The sequence below is a fragment of the Sarcophilus harrisii genome, chromosome 3, assembly GCF_902635505.1.
Source record: "Sarcophilus harrisii chromosome 3, mSarHar1.11, whole genome shotgun sequence".
Classification (NCBI taxonomy): domain Eukaryota; kingdom Metazoa; phylum Chordata; class Mammalia; order Dasyuromorphia; family Dasyuridae; genus Sarcophilus; species Sarcophilus harrisii.
The window spans coordinates 597260371-597277165 of NC_045428.1; the positions used below are offsets into that span (position 1 = coordinate 597260371).

Sequence of the window (16795 nt, forward strand, 5' to 3'; positions counted from 1 at the left end):
GATTCCAGACCCTTGGATCTTTTTATTTGGATGCTGCTCTCAACATGACCTTTAAAATTAAAGGGTTCTTAGTAGGGAGGGAATTTTCCACAAATGATTAACAAAATGAATAATGACAAAATAAAACAAAGACAATATTAATTTGTAGTTTCTTTCTTTTTGTGATGACACAATCAAAGTAAAGTGACTTGCAAAAGGGTTATACAGGTAGTAAGAGTCAAGTATCCGAGTCTGGATGTGAATCTAGGGCTTCATGACACAAAGTCTGGTATTTTATCCACTGCATTACTTAGCTAGACATGATGAGTTACTAACGTATTCTTGTTTGCCTTTTTTGAGTTACAAATAAGTACCTAGATTTTCTGTAAGCTTTTTGTATCATCAACTCTTTCATACACACACACATATACATACATAGGTTCATGCATATATATATAATATATATATATACACATACATAGGTTCACATATACATTCATACAGATACAAGTATATTTTTCTATATTTTCCAACTGTATCTCTGTGTCTTTCATCTCTTGATATCACTGGATGCAAAAGATAATGTAAATCAATCATTGCTATAAAACAAATGAATTAAATGATGCAAAATGGATAAAATGAAACTTTCACATTGTTTAAAGATTCTGTGGGAAGTAAAAGGGAAAAAACGGTGTTTCTAAGAAAGCAACATACAAGTTGATGATATGTTATGGTTGAAGAAATGGAAAGGAAGCAGGTCGTCATGCAGAAATTATGGGAAAATGTCTCTAATTCAAAGATGGACTGAATAGAGATGGGGAAAAAGAGAGAGAAATAAAAATATGATATCAGATACATGAAGTTGAGGATTTGATGAAATTGGAATTTCAGCAGGTTTTGGAACAGTGTGAACAGGTAACGAGCTCTTATTTATTCATTGTAGATTTGATATGGCTGCATTAAGATATTTAGAAGCAAAACCAATTTATTTTCATTTTGTTTACAATTTTGTGTCATTAGTGAGAATCATGCAGAACATTTCAGAATGATTCCCTGACTCAGGAACTGTAATTATTTCTTAAAGTTTTCTTGGTGTTCCTGTGGGGCTGCAGAAAGATCACATAACATTTGGGGATGAAGATGCAGCCTAGCAAGCCAGTACTGGAGCTTAAAATGCAGAAGATCTCCACGGCCGCCATCATCTTCCCCTTGGTGCTCTGGTACGTGGGGAGGAAGGAAATCCAGACACTGCAGAACACCAGCATGCTAAAAGTGATGAATTTGGCTTCATTGAAAGTGTCAGGGAGATTTCTGGCTAGAAAAGCCACAGTGAAGCTCCCCAGGGCCAAGACTCCCATGTAGCCCAGGACAAAGTAGAAGGCAATGAGGGAACCCTCATTACACCCCAGGATGATGTGTTCATGATCGGAGTGTGTGTCTGCCTCTGGAAATGGGGGAGAGAGCAGCAGCCAGATTGCACAGAGCATGACTTGAATCAGGGTGCAAAAGAGAACAAAATAAATGGGTGCTCTAGTTCCCACCCATTTCCTGCTCCTGCTGCCTGGTCTAGTAGCTCTGAAGGCCAGAACCACAATGACAGTTTTGGCCAAAATAGAGGAGCTCGCCACTGTGAACATGACTCCAAATACTGTTTGTCGGAGGAGGCAATTGGTTGCAGTTGGCCGGCCCATGAAAAGCAAAGAGCAGAGGAAGCAGAGGGTAAGAGACATGAGGAGGATATAGCTGAGATCCCTGTTATTGGCTCTGACTATGGGGGTGTTTTTGTACTTCACAAAGACCCAGAGAATCAGAGCTGTGAGGAGAGAGAAACAAGTAGCTATGGAAGTCAAAACCATCCCCAAGGGCTCTTCATAGGTCAGGAAGGTCTCCACTTTGGGGAGGCACTGATTCCTCTGCCTATTGGGATATTGATCCTCCTGGCATGTAATACATTGTTCTGTGTCTGAAGAGAACAAAAAAGTTATAATATTTTAGCTTCAAAAACACCTGAGGACAACAATCATTTCATGAAAACAATGCAAATTATTCCATCAGGTTCCAGGGGGATCAGACTCTCATGCCAGTGGATAAAACACAGCATTTGACAGACCTGAGTTTTAATCCTGCATCAGTTCACTCTGTAACAAAACTAGGTTTGTCAATTAATTTCATTCTACTTCAATATCATCATCTGTAAAATGGGGATAATAATTTTGCCTACCTCAATGAGTTGTTACAAGGATCAAAATTTTTAATCAATGAAAAGAGTTTGGCAAATCTTAAAGTACTATATGAATTTCAGTAATTTTGAGTTGCATCTGATTTTTCATGGCTCAATTTGAGATTTTCTTGGCAAAGATACTGATGCTCTATTATTTCCTTCTCCACAGAAATTTTTTCAATCAGGAAGCTGAGGTAAAGCAGTTTAGGTGACTTGCCCTAAATCACACAGCTAGTAAGTATCTAATGGCAGATTTGAACTCAGAAAGCTCGGTCTTCCTGATCATTTGTCTCTGCCTCATTCATGGCTCCAGCTGCTGTGTAACTGCTATGTCTCTTATAAATAGTTATTAACAGAGTTTTTTTTTAACATAAGCTATTATTCATAGCAATGTTGATAGTACTCATAATAATAAGTGTGAGAGTAGTATAAAACATAAAGTCAAGAAAGCAAGCTTAATGATGAATTCATTTCCCGAACTTGGACTTTTTAACTGATCACCTCCTCAGCTTGGAGTTCTTTGTATTTAGTTTTCAGAAGAACATGATTTTATTGCTCTGAATTTACTAATATTTCTAGACTTCATTGGGTATGTGTATGGAGATATTGCCCCTATAATTTAAAGGTTTTTGTTAGTTTGTCTTTCCTGTTGATGCTTGTCATATTGAAAATGTGTCTGTATACAATTATCTACTGACAGAATGTCTTTTAGACATAGTGAACATGACTCCATGGGATAGGATGGGAACCAGCTCTGAATGTTCTAAGAATTTGAATCAGAGGAACTAGACATATTTAACCCAGAGAAGGGAATCTTTTGAAGGGACATGACAACTGGTGTGATGTACACAAATCACTTATATGTGGAGAAGGGACTAAAATTGCTACTCTTTTTGAGGCCAGAGGTCAAACCCCAAATCAGGTTGGGATAATTCAGTTCCATATAAAAGAAATCTTCTCAATAATGAAAATGATCTCAAAATGGCTTGGGCTTCATTGAGAAAAATATGACTCTTCCTTAGACATATTTAAGTAGAAACTGGATGACCACTTTTTGGATGTGTGATATTGGGAACATGAGAGCTGCAGATAATCTTCCAACTGTCAAGTATAATAATTGTCAGAGCTCCTTAATTTATAAGCACCTGGCTTTATTTCCTTTCATGAAGAAATTACATTATAATATAGATGTTCTTACTAAAATAAAATGGAAAAGGCAGAGAGGTATGTTTTAATTATAGACAAATTTTTCTCCCTGCTAAATCTTCAGCTGGGTCCTGCTCTATCCAGTGAGGAGAACAATGTCCGGTAATCATTTAAGACTATTTCATTAGATGTTCTTCCAAGCTATACTATCTCCTGCTGAGGAAAGACTCTCTTACTAAACACTTTCCTTTACTAATCAGTATCTCCTACAAGAGCTTCCTACAAAGAGGTCATTTTTCTGGAGGCATTGCTGTAGGTCAGATTATTTCAACATTTTGAATTGTTATCCTTTCCTTCACATTGACAGCAATTGGCCAAATTTCTGCCTACTTATTCAGTGTTGTTAGCTTAAACTGTATTCAAAGGATATTTGTATCTTCCATAAAATCAAAGTTTTGTGTTGAATGAGTGGAAATCTTGGCTTAAAATAGGACATTTTGAAGAAAAAGGCAAAGAATTTTCTAAGGGAAAAATGAGATCAGATTAAGCACGTTGATGCCATCTTGGCAACTATTGCAAATCATATAAGTAAACATCCAAGAAAAAAATTGAGATGAATTAAAAAAAAAACTAATAAACAAACATGTAATGATCATAATCCAATGGCCTGGCTACTATCCTAGCTCTCTTTAATCTCTGTGTGACTATGGATGGTCACTTTCTCTTCTCCTCTTAAACTAATACGGAAATATTTGTATTTATTCTTTGTAGATCTGATCAAAATGAATTGCTAAAAAATCTAAAGCTCTATGTAAATTTAAGAGATCTGTTTACATAGATATTCTTTCCAGCAATCTATCCCTTAGCAACTGAGCTACAGAGAAAATGGGCAATCCTAATTTAGTGGACTTCAAATCCACAAACTTTCAATAATATTGGTCACTCTGGGAATTCAATTTGTTTGACAGTTCTTCTAAGCTTTCCTTGGTGTCTAAACATGAAGTTTGATAAGTAGCAAGTTTCTATTGCTTCAATGTAGTTTGTAAGACTCATTCAGCTTTGTTTTGTTATTCTGGATCCATATTTGCTGAGGAAGCACAAAAGTGTGCTCACAAACATACCTGTCTGGTTGGAAATCTGTCCATCTGGGCAGGAGATGCAATCAAAACAGCATACAGGCTTTCCCTTTGGGACTTTCTTCAGAAATCCAGGACCACAGCTTCTACTACAACTGGACTGAGGCGTCTACACAGAGAAGTATCCATAGGCTTTTGAGGCAGCATCATTCATAACAGTATATTTTGTTACCCATGCTTAGTTTATTTGTAGTAACATATACACAATATGCCTTTCTCCAAAGACTACCAATTTTATTTTTACATGAGTATACCATTCATACTGCCAAAACTTAAGTAAGTTTTGTCACAAAAGGGGTCCAGATGGCTAAGGTCTCTAGGAGTTATATTTCTTCCCAGTTGCAGAAAAGAAGCTATCAGAGTCAGAAGAGATAGTGGATGTTTTCTTAAATAAGCTATCCAAAAAAGAAAAGAAAACAATAGAATGGAAAAGAACAAAGATTTCTTAGAGAATGTAAGAGATATAAGGGAAAGTTTCATCAGAAAACCAGGGTGATAAAAGATAAAAATGTTAAGGATTCAGCAGAAGCAGAAAATAATCTGAAGAGCTGTGAAGAAGATACAAAGGAACTATAAAGACAAGGCCTTAATACCATCAATAACCACAATGGTGTGGTTACTGAACACGAGTCAAATGTCTTGGCAAATGAAATCAAGTCTAACTAAGCAAGCACTGCTAATAATAAGGCTAGGGGATATGATGACCATGTATTTTAAAATCAGCTGGAGTCAGGAATTCAGGTTAAGGGAAAATCCTTGATCTTTATTCTTTGTGGAGGTGATGGGGAAATGGCCATACGAAGTGAGGGCAGTCAGGACAAGAACCAGGCCAGCAGTGCTTCTGCCTCTCATGCTCCACCCACCAAATCGTCTACACAATGTCCTATACAACACATCCAACTTGCACTGAGAGTGGGCAGGGCCATTCTTTCTCCAAGCATATATTAATAGAGTATTGTCCAATTGCTAATTAGCCTCAAGTCCTAAGAGGGACCTCAATGCAAGGAAAGCTTCAAGAGCTTCAGCCCATTACAAGGGGAAACAATGGAATACCAGTTGAGCTCTTCAGACCTTTAAAACATGTCAATACTAAAGTGTTGCCCTCAATGTGCCGGGTAATTTGGAAATCACAAGTGTGCATGAGATTGGAAAGATTGGTTTATGTGCCAATTCTGAAGAAGGCCATGTTAGCAAGCTTATATTTGAGATTTCTCAAGTTAAGCTTCAACAGTAAGTGAACCAAGTATTAGTCAGAGAGCAGGCTGATTTACAAAGCAGCAAAAGAACCACAGATCAAATGTCCAGCATTCACAGATAATTGAGGTTTTCTTAAATAAGCTATTAAAAAAAGAAAAGAAAACAATAGCATGGAAAAGAAAAGAAATTTCTCACAGAATGTAAGAGATATAAGGGAAAATTTCATCAGAAAACCAGGGTGATAAAAGATAAAAATGTTAAGAATTCAACAGAAGCAGAAAATAATCTGAAGAGCTGTGAAGAAGACACAAAGGAACTATAAAGATAAGTTTGGACTTATGGACTGTGGAGAAAGCAGGGGAGTTTTAGGGGGAAAAAGCTCTCTGCTACATTGATTATACATTGACCATGTGACTCATCACAAATGTAGCAAGTCCTCAAAGAAATGGGAGTACCAAATCATCTTACTTGTCTCCTAAGGAACCTGTATGTGGAACAAATACCAACAGTTAGAACAAAACATGCAAAAATTGACTGGTTTAAGCTTGGAAAGGAGGACGAAAATACTATACATTATCAACTTATTTATTTAATTTATATGCAGTGTGTGGCATGAGAAGTACCCAGTTGGATGTAAGAAACACTGGAATTACGTTATCCAGGAGGCATATTAGTGATCTCAGACATGCCAATAACACTTTTCTGAGGACAAACAGGAAAAATAAAAAGTCTCTTTCTTAGAATGAAAAAGATGTCTTGAAGCTTAAAATTAAAAAAAAAAAAACTTAAGATTTTGGTGACTGGACCCATCATTTCCTTACAAATAGTGAGAGAGAAGAAAGAAGCAGCAGGAATTTTTATGGTCTTTGGCTCAAAAATCACTGTAGATGGTGACTGCAACTATGAAAGTAAAATACTTACAATTTAGAAAGCATACCAAAATAAGAGCCATCACTTCACCAACAACAGTTTATACATTTAAAGATATACTTGTTTACTTTTTTTTCCCCAGTAGCAATGTATGACTATGAGAGTTGGACTATGAAGAAAGCTGACCAATGCAGAATCCCCACTTTTGAACTGTGGTGCTAGAGAAGATTTGTGTGAGTTCCTGGATGAGTAAAAAGATCTAGTCAGTCAATGATTACAAAAAGTAATTCAAGTACTCATTTTGAAACTCAATTAATGATACCATTGCCTAATTAATATAGTTACATAATGAGAAAATTGGACTCATTGTAAAAGACCCTGATCTTATAAAAGATTAAAGACAAAAGAAAAAGTGGATTGCAAAAAATTAGATCTATAGATTCCATGGGAAAATAATTATCCATTTGGACCAACTTTGAGAGATAGTGAAGGAGAGAAAGTGGTATGCTATAGTGGGATCACAAATATTTGAATAAGACTGAATGACTGTAGAGCAACAACAGAGGGTGAGGTTGTGTTTTTTCCACTACAGGAGGATTTAAAAATCTTTTGGAGAGAGGAAAGTTATTTATCAGGATTTATTTCTAACAGATACTTTTTGAATGAGTTCAGTACAATGTAAGGGAGAAGAATTTAAAGAAAAGGATAATTTAGTCCCTTCCTAAATCATTAAAAACCAAGCTGTAGTTTGAGACTATAAGTTTTGCTAAATAATCTCCAGTGAAATTATTCAAAACAATAAATATTTTAAATTATTTTGCATGTGTTTGTGTATGTGTCTTTATGTGTCTGTAGTGTAAAAGTAGTGCTTCAAAATTATCCCCTTTAAAAGGGATCACCTTTATTAACAAGGAGCACTGTGCAAATGATTGTGTGAAAAGCAATATGAACAGTAGCTATTTATTTCCCTAAATCATATTGTCATAATTTGAGAGAAATTCAAAGGAATTTATATTAAAGGCAATTAGAGTTCTTTTTTAAGAACTAAAGTTTTGGAGGGTTTTAATGTTGAGAGACTAAGCAAGTCTTAGTAATCCAAAATCTGTCTCAGGAATAAAGTCAAGACTGATCTGAGACAGAGAAGGAATAACAAGGATGATCAGCTCTCTCCATTTTTGGAGCAAAAGTTCTAGAGTGAGGGAAGTCCAGAGAAATTCAAATTTCAATTTCTTCCAGTCTACTTACAGAAAATATAAAAACATATACTGTTTGGTTACTCACATGTTTCTAGGGAATTTAATTTTAGTGGCCCTCTACACTCAATCATAAGAAGATCACGGAGGCAAGTAAAGTTAGGCTAATGTTTGCTATTTCCTAACTATGAGTATAGAGCAATTATAATTGAACCCATAACTATTTTTTTTACCTAAAACCACGAGTTTTACCTAAAACTGAAGAACCAAATGTGAAAAATAATAATGTTATCTTTGTATCTCTCAAACATCCAATCTAATACTCTGTTCATATGAAGTCCTTAACAAATGCTTTTTGAATAAATATAAGAATGAATGATAGATGTAGACTTCAATGATAGGATCTAGAGCTAGAAATCAGTTTTCTTCCAGAACTCCAATGTATTAAAAACCTATATGTCAATCAAGCCCCTATAGACACTTTATTGGGTTTAGCCATAAATGACTAAGAATTATTAGATCTAACAGAATATTGCAAAATGTTCCCACTTGCTTCTCCCTTTAAAGTCATGGATCAGATGATTCTTCTGCTATCCTGGATACGCATTGCGGAAATCTTACAATATATATTAGACTCTTCTCCTAAAAGAGCATATGTAATGGAACTTCTGTCGTTTCCCCAGCTAAACTGAATTGGACACAAAAACTTGATTTGCAAGATGAGTCTTCCAAGAAGGTTTTGTAGCATTTGCCCCAGTTTTAAAAATGTCACATAATTGCTTTGATGACCTATATTCTTGTATTTACATCTTTCATACAATCAAGTTTTAGTGAGTTTTTTACCTCTCCATTCCAGGTGAACCACTTTACTGCCTTCTCTTGGATGCTAAAATCTTGACCGAGTGGAGCCTGAGAAATAAACTCTCCCACTTTCACCAGGACTTCGGTATCATTGTCAAAGGTCACATAGTTGAGAATATCATAGTGTGCAACAGACTTCTTCTTCTTATCCAAGACCACCAGGTTGCCAGCACTATTGTTAAATTGGATGTTCTTCAGAAAGGAATGGAGCTAAAAATGAAGAAAATAAGTTGAAAGTTCACCACTATAACTTCTCAGGAGCCTTTATTAGACTTTCTGCTGTCTATCATTTTTTTTTTCAGTGACACATGGGTATGAGCAGGGTTCACAAAATCCTAAAACTTTTCAGTATCACAGAATTGGGATAAGTTTCTAATAAATTGGATTAGAGAACCAGAATCCCCAAAGTTCTTACCAAACTCAAATGTTGGACCAAATCTCAAGCTGGAAGTTAGCATTTTTCAAAATGAAGGAAAAGGCAAAAAATACCCTCAGTTTGATGAGAGTGGAAATGATAAAGGATTCATAGAAAGCACTCATTTACAGTACTCATTTAGGGTAAGTTGGGTGCTGCAGAGTTCATTCTTATAGTTAATCATACTGCTCCCAAAGAAATCCAAAAAGCCTTTATAACCATATATTAAGAGCCCATATTTCCAAAGCATTGAGATAATTCCTTAAAGTATAAAATACAATATAATGAATACTACCCTTCAAGGGGCTTTGTTTTGTTGTTTTTTTACAGGATATATCATCAAACCAGAAAAATAAATACAATATGATTCCAGGAGGAAGAAAATACTAACAAATCAGAAGGGAAAGAAAAAGCACTTATGTAATAATGCACTGTGCCAAATACATTTATGAATTATTTCATTTGAAGAGGAAATTAAGAAAGAATGATAGTATAGAAACTGAGCCCATAAGAAAGTTAAAGTTTTGAGGAACTAATAGTGAGATAGGGAGTGGTATATCTTAGGTTTAAGTGTTTGGGCAAAAGTATAGGGTTTTGATGTGACATTAATTCAGAATATATCTAGTCAGGTGTTTTGCTGGAGCCTATAATATGTTAAAAAGGTATAGTATGAAATTAGCTGAAAAAATTGGATTCATAGAGTATTAGACATTTAATTCCAAGCTGAAGATGTTTTTTTTTCTGTTAGAGATGATAGAAAACAATTTAGGGTTCATAACCAAAAGTATAATATCATATTGCATCAGTAGAATTACAAGGTCCAATGTTTTTAGGAACATTATTATCTTTCTCTTCATTTTCCTTCCCTAACAATTTTAGAGTTATTTGTATTTATAACTTTTATTACATATTTTTATATTTTGTATGTATACATAAATATTATGAACCTATATATTATATATGCCCTTCTGATTTATTTTCTATATATTCTCTCTTTCTCTCTCTCTCTCTCTCTCTTTCTTTCTCTCACACATACACATACACATACACACACACACACACACATCCATCTTAATTTGCAGATGGAACCTAGGAAAATCATCTGATTGATGTGATTCCTCTGATGTTAGAACAAGAGGGCTCTCCCCTATGCTGCAGTAGAGTAACTAAGGCTTCCAGGGGAAGGAGACATCCCTGGTTCTGCCTTTCTCAGACTCTAGTGGAGATATGAAACCTGCAGTATTGATGGTACCATCCCTGCTCTAACATGCTCATTGACAAAAACTCTCAGAAACCAATAGATCTGGAATCTTGCTCCTGCATCCTGTTACTGGGATTTGAAATGATTCTGACATTGAAATGACCAGAATTGAGATATTATGTCCTGCTGTGCAGCTGTTACCTACTAAAAAAAATTAAGCTGAGTTATCAATCCTTTGTCTTTTTCTGCAATCGGGAAGTTCCTTACAGGGGGACCTTACCTTCCAAGGGTAAAGAATCCTGTTGGCTCCATCTATGTCGGATTCCATTTCTGATCTCACCAAGAACATTTCATGAAGGGCCCAGGCCAAAGCATACACAGCAGCGTAGACAGTGTAACTCTGCTCAGACATTGTGACGTCTAAATAGCTCAAGCGTAGTGTGTCTAAAGAGGCGTTTGGTGAACAGATCCCTTCATCTCCTTCTCCATATTTATATATACACCCAAATGCTGTGTTCCAGAAGTTTTTAAGGAAAATATCTTCTGAGTATTTGGCAGGGTGAATGGTTTTCAGAAAATTTTTGAATCCAGGAATCTTACTAGTCTGGTCTGAAAATATTAGTGCCCCATGGAAATAATTAAAATAGATATAACTGGGTTTTTTGGCAATATCCCAGTGACTGCTGGTGATCCACATTCTCCATATTAATTCAAGCTGGATCTGAGAATGCATCCAGCCCAGAAGTGAATCTGTATTTCCATAAATGACAATCACTTTGGCTGTAGAAGTTCTTATTGTATATGTTAAATTTTCATGTAATTGGTCTCTGAATGACTGATGAGTGAAGATCTTGTGTACAAAGGCCACACACACATCATTTCTGGCCATTTCTTCTTGAAGGTGCCTGAGGAATTTCTCACCTCTTGAATTATCTGAGGCAATAAGACCCACCCAGGTCCATTTGAAATGCAGCATTAATCTGACCATGGCAAGGGGAAGAGAGGTATCCCTGGGGGCCATCTGATAAACAGAAGGAAACTGAAGTGGGTCACTGAGGAGTGGATCAAAGAGACCATAGCTGATCTGAATAGGAACCAAATATGAATGTTTTTTCAGTTTAATGAATTCATTATAGTAAAAAATTCCCCCATTCTACCATAACACATCTGAAACTAGTCTCCTAGCACACACACACACACCCTCTATCTTAATGGACTTATTCTTCAAATCTGCCCATTAAAGTATTTTTCATCATTTTGACCTCCACTGAGGAGTTATCTCTTTCATTAAACCTTCCCAAAGTGAAATAGATATAGGTTGTTTCTGTCTTTTTATTTTTTTGTTTCCCTAGCATTGAATAAGGACTTGCAAATATTAGATGTTTAATAAATATCTGCAGGATTCAATTGCATAATTTCAAAATCTTCATAAGTCAAAATATGCTACTTGCTTGTAGAAATGATGAAGAAAGCAAGTCTGATCTTATTTTCTGTATTTTCTTTTTCTTTTCTGAGAGTTCTCTAAAGGGAAAACTAGAAACAAGAATTCTCTAAAGTTATTTGGGGGCAGAATTTCTAGTGGTAGACCCTTAAAGCCCTGTCTCTGCTCTCCGACTAGTATTGGCTAAATTCAGCCTATCATTTCCTACCTGTGGGAATTTATAAAGTTCTAATAGAGTTCCCATAGAAAAAGTCATTTCAGAAGTGGCTCCTCCAATGATCCCTATAGATTTGCTCTCCTTCCCACAGCTGTAATTGGGAATGGTTTGCCCCTGGCCTGATAGCCACATGAGGGAACTCTCCAAGGTCCTCTCATCATTCTGATAGGCATTGTAGATGTGGAATCCCAGAGTAATGTTGGGTAACAGATTGGGGTTCCTGTTGATTTCTTCTACAGCAAACATTAAAGCCAGAACTTGATAATAGTGTTTGGGCAGCCACCTGTAGTAGGAGGAACATAGGGTCAAAGAATATCTCTGGTTCTACTTTCTCCTGAAAAGGAACTGGACATATTGGAAGAAGAATTTCTTCACCCATACAAAGTCACAATTTTAGGTCCACAGCATTTAACTACAGTTATCTTTTTATTTTCTTTTGTTTAAGCACATTGTTATATTCTGAATATTTATTCTAATCTTATCCCTGGACAACAGGGCTTTTACCATCTTATTGGTATCTGGCCTGAGGGCATCAAGTGTAATTTCAGAAACTCTACCACAACCACTTTCAGATTTTTTACCACAATTAAAATTCTCAAAAGATCTATACAAATACCAATTCATCTGGGAATATTTTTTTAACAAGCAGTTTCTCAAAAAACTAGAAAATTATTTAGATAATCGATACATTTCCAAAAAATGGAGAAATTTAGGACAATCATAAAAAAGACAAATAAACAAATATTTTGATACACCTTGAAATCAGTTTGGTAGAAAATTGGTCCTTCAAAATAGTCAATAACTATAATAATCTAGTGTTTGACAATCCCAAAGACGCCAGCTTTTGGGATAAAAATTCACTGTTTGACAAAAACTGCTGGGAAAATTGGAAATCAGTATGGCAGAAATGAGGCATTGACCCGCACTTAATACCGTACACCAACAAAGGTCAAAATGGATTCATGATCTAGGCATAAAGAATGAGATTATAAATAAATTAGAAGAACATAAGATAGTTTACTTCTCAGACCTGTGTGACCAAAGAAAAACTAGAGATCATGATTGATCACAAAATACATAATTTTGATTATATCAAGTTAAAAAGTTTTTTGTATAAACAAAACTAATGCAGACAAGATTAGAAGGGAAGAAACAAACTGGGAAAACATCTTCACAGTTAAAGATTCTGATAAAGGCCTCATTTCCAAAATAGAGAATTGACTCTAATTTATAAGAAATCAAGCCATTCTCCAATTGATAAATGGTCAAAGGATATGAACAGACAATTTTCAGATCAAGAAATGGAAACTATTTCTAGCCATATGAAAAGATGCTCCAAATCATTATTGATCAGAGAAATGCAAATTAAGATAACTCTGAGATGCCACTATACACCTCTTAGATTTGCTAGAATGACAGAAAAAGATAATGACAAATATTGGAGGGGATCTGGGAAAACTGGGACACTGATACCTTGTTGGTTGAATTGTGAATACATCCACCATTCTTGAGAGCAATTTGGAACTATGTTCAAAAAGTTATCAAACTATGCATATCCTTTGATCCAGCAGTGTTACTACTGGGCATATATGCCAAAGAGATACTAAAGAAGGAAAAGGGACCTGTATGTGCAAAAATGTTTTGGCAGCCCTTTTTGTAGTGGCCAGAAACTGGAAATTGAATGGATGCCTATCAATTGAAGAATGGCTGAATAAATTGGCATATGAATATTATGGAATATCATTTTTCTATAAGAAATGATCAGCAGGATGACTTCAGAAAGGCCGGAGAGAATACATGAACTGATGCTGAGTGAAATGAGCAGAACCAGGAGATCATTATACACTTCAACAACAATACTATATGATGATCAATTCTGATGGACTTGGCTTCTTAAACAGTGAGATTACCTGTGGTATTCTCTTCTTTTATATAATATAATCATTCTCTGAGAGCAGGTTTCTTGGGGAGGTTTTCTGGAGGCAGCCTTAGTTTCGTTCAACGTAATAATCACTTCAAATACAGTTAGCTGATAAAATCCAAACATTTATTTTCTCCAAGAGCTCTTGCAGCTTGTCCTTTGCCTCTGCTTTCTTCAGCCTCCAGCCAGCACAAAGTTGGAAGATGGAATGAATCTGACTCCACCTCCAAGAGTGGGCTTGTGGGCTTCCTCCCAGAATGCTCCCCTCTCAATCTTTTCAACTGAACTTCTCGCTGATCCTCTGTCAGCTTCTTATATATGATCTCTTAAAGGTTGATTCTTCCTCTGAGGGAGGGATTAAGGGAGGTGTGAATTCACAAGGTTACAAAGTTAACTTTGTGAATCTCCCATACTTGTGAACTCCAATGAGTACTCAAATAAATTAGTGAGTTAGAGAATTTGCTAAATACCATGCTAAAATTAGGCAACTGATTTATCACTTTGTAAGGATTTGCTCTAATGTGTGAACCAATAAGCATTGTATCTATTCCATTGAGTTAACACTAGGATTCTAACATCTCCCTTGAGTTATCACCTTGTTTCAAGTTTTGGCTCATAACAATTACCCAAATCAGTTCCACTTGTTTAATAATGAAGAGAACCAGCTACACCCAGGAAAAGAACTCTAGGAAATGAGTGTGGACAACATAGCATTTCCACTCCTTCTATTTTGTCCACTTGCATTTTTGTCTTCCTTCTCAGGTTATTTTTACCAATTTTCTAAATCCAATTTTTTTGTGTGCAGCAAGATAACTGTATAAATATGTATACATATAATAGATTTAACATATACTTTAACATATTCAACATGTATTGGTCTACCTGCCATCTAGAGGAGGGGATGGGGGGAAGGAAGGGAAAAGTTGCAACAGAAGGTTTTTCGAGGGTCATTGCTGAAAAGTTACCCATGCATATGTCTTGTAAATAAAAATCTATAATAAAAAAAGGAAAAGAAAAAAAAGAAAATTGGTCCCTTACCTAAAAACATTTTAATAGTAGATGAATAACTCCAAATTGATGAATAATTTAGAAATAAAAAATCTTTATAATTAGAGAAATAAGGGAGAAATTAGTTTCAGCATTTTAAATCAGAAAAGAATTCATTATCAAAAAAGGAATACAGAAAAGAAGGTGGTATGGAATTTTTTGATTATATAAATTAAAAAAAGCTTTTTTGCTTTCACAGAAATTCAATGGAACTAAGGTTGGAAGGGAACCAGTTAAATGAGGGAAAATATTTTTACTACATTTCTCTTTTTTTTTCTTTTGTTTCCATGATATATAAGAATTTCTATTTGTAACAACAAGTGAAATTTTCCAATTGAGGAATTGTCAATGGATTTCAGTAGACAATTATCAAAGTAAGAAATTCATATTAGCTCTATACATATAACCTCACTTTCTTCAAATTGGCAATGTTAACCAGAAAAAAATTAAAATGTACAAGGAGATGGAAGCTAACACTCATATCATTGTGCTGTTCATGAAATAGTTACTAGATTTAACATTCTGGAAAGCAATTTGCAACCATGACTAAAATGTATGACCAAATTATAGATATCTTTTGACTAAGAAATAACTCAAAGATGTAAAAACAAAAAAAGAAAAAAGAAGATGAAAAGGAACCACATGTAATGAAATATATATAGCATTTCCTTTTTGTGGTAACAAAGATCTGGACCTAACTAATGTTCCCAGTGATTACTGAATGACTGAATAAATATGGGCATGTTAATATAATTGAATACTATTATGCTGTTGAAAATGAAGCAATATAATTTTATATGGACATGAGAAGACTTGTAGGAACTGATATAATATGAAGATAGAAGAGGATAATATAAACTGTAATGGCAAAATTATAAAAGTGAACAATGCCAAAAAAACCCAAAACTTCAGAATCTCTTAGGAACACAGTGATTTGCAAGGATCACAAAGGATTGATTAGGAAGAATGTATCTACATTTAAAATTAAGAGGCTAATGTGCAAAATAAGGCATTCGTTTTTCATTTGTCTATTGTACAAATGTGTTTTGCTTAATTAATTTTTGATAATTTTTAAAATTAATTAAAAATAAAATGGAATAAGCACTTACTGATAGTCTTTAGGATTGTATTGAGGGTGAAACCAAAACATTTTCCAATACTTTAATTCAATCAACTTATATATAAATAAAGGGAAAAATCCTCCAATGATAAGATCCCCATCTCTGTAATCTGTGGGACTGAAAGTCCTTTTTAGGTGGCAGAGAGTCCCTTCTTTCCTGCCCACAGAGGATGACAGCTGTAGGAACAGGAAGAAGAAAAGCAGGCAGGATATCAGAGCGATGGTTCTCCAGCTCCCAGCTAAGGCCCACATTCCTTCTAGCCAAATTTTTGAAGTGCTGTGGAGGAAGCAGAGCAATAGCAGTTGTAGCAGCTTCAGGTGTCTTGGGAAGGGGGAACTCTCCTGGAGGAAACCGTCTCTTTCTTGAGCAGCTGCTTAAGCTTTGCTCTGCCCCTCACACCTTTGGATACAGGATGCAATATACCTTGGGCACATATCCAAGGTAGAAATATTGCTTGGGTATGAGAGGGTGTATTTAAGAGCATTTGCTCTGCCTAAAATATCATTGAAATGTCCTTTGTAGTAAATGGGGGATAGAATCCTGTGTTTTCAATGTTCCACCCTGAGAGAAAGAGGTTAGTCCACAAGTTACTCTTGGGACCATTGCTGCTTGAGGCTCTACACCTGTGTCCCTGTGTCTGAGTGAAAAACTTGTTTTCTCATCCCTTCTTCCCAACACCTGTGTCCTCAACACAGATGATTGGCATAAAGTGGGTAGGAGCCCCAGTGACTTCTTCTGAGGCAGAGGAATTTAGAATACCATGTGAGAACCTGAGTAGTAACCTGGGTACCTCTGCTCTGATGCATCACAGTAGAGCCTATGAAAGATG

General features: G+C 35.5%; 1 protein-coding gene across 1 annotated transcript; it reads right to left on the reverse strand.

The window, feature by feature from the left end:
• Positions 1–1037: 1037 nt before the first annotated feature.
• LOC100918200 (vomeronasal type-2 receptor 26-like) lies at positions 1038–16171 on the reverse strand. Its single transcript, XM_031963314.1, has 6 exons — positions 15955–16171; positions 11869–12160; positions 10500–11303; positions 8586–8813; positions 4468–4591; positions 1038–1942 (listed from the first exon to the last, which is right to left on the reverse strand). Exons 1-6 carry the CDS (start codon positions 15993–15995, stop codon positions 1038–1040), a joined length of 2394 nt encoding a protein of 797 aa, XP_031819174.1. The 5' UTR covers positions 15996–16171.
• Positions 16172–16795: the final 624 nt, after the last annotated feature.

Excerpts from the sequence above, each read along its gene's own strand:
- LOC100918200 (XM_031963314.1), bottom strand. The coding sequence starts at position 15,995 with ATGTTTTGGTTTCACCCTCAATACAATCCTAAAGACTATCA. Across the intron at positions 11,304-11,868 it reads AACTTTATAAATTCCCACAG|ATCAGCTATGGTCTCTTTGA; the intron begins GTAGGAAATGAT and ends GTTCCTATTCAG. Across the intron at positions 8,814-10,499 it reads GGATTCTTTACCCTTGGAAG|CTCCATTCCTTTCTGAAGAA; the intron begins GTAAGGTCCCCC and ends CTTCATTTTTAG.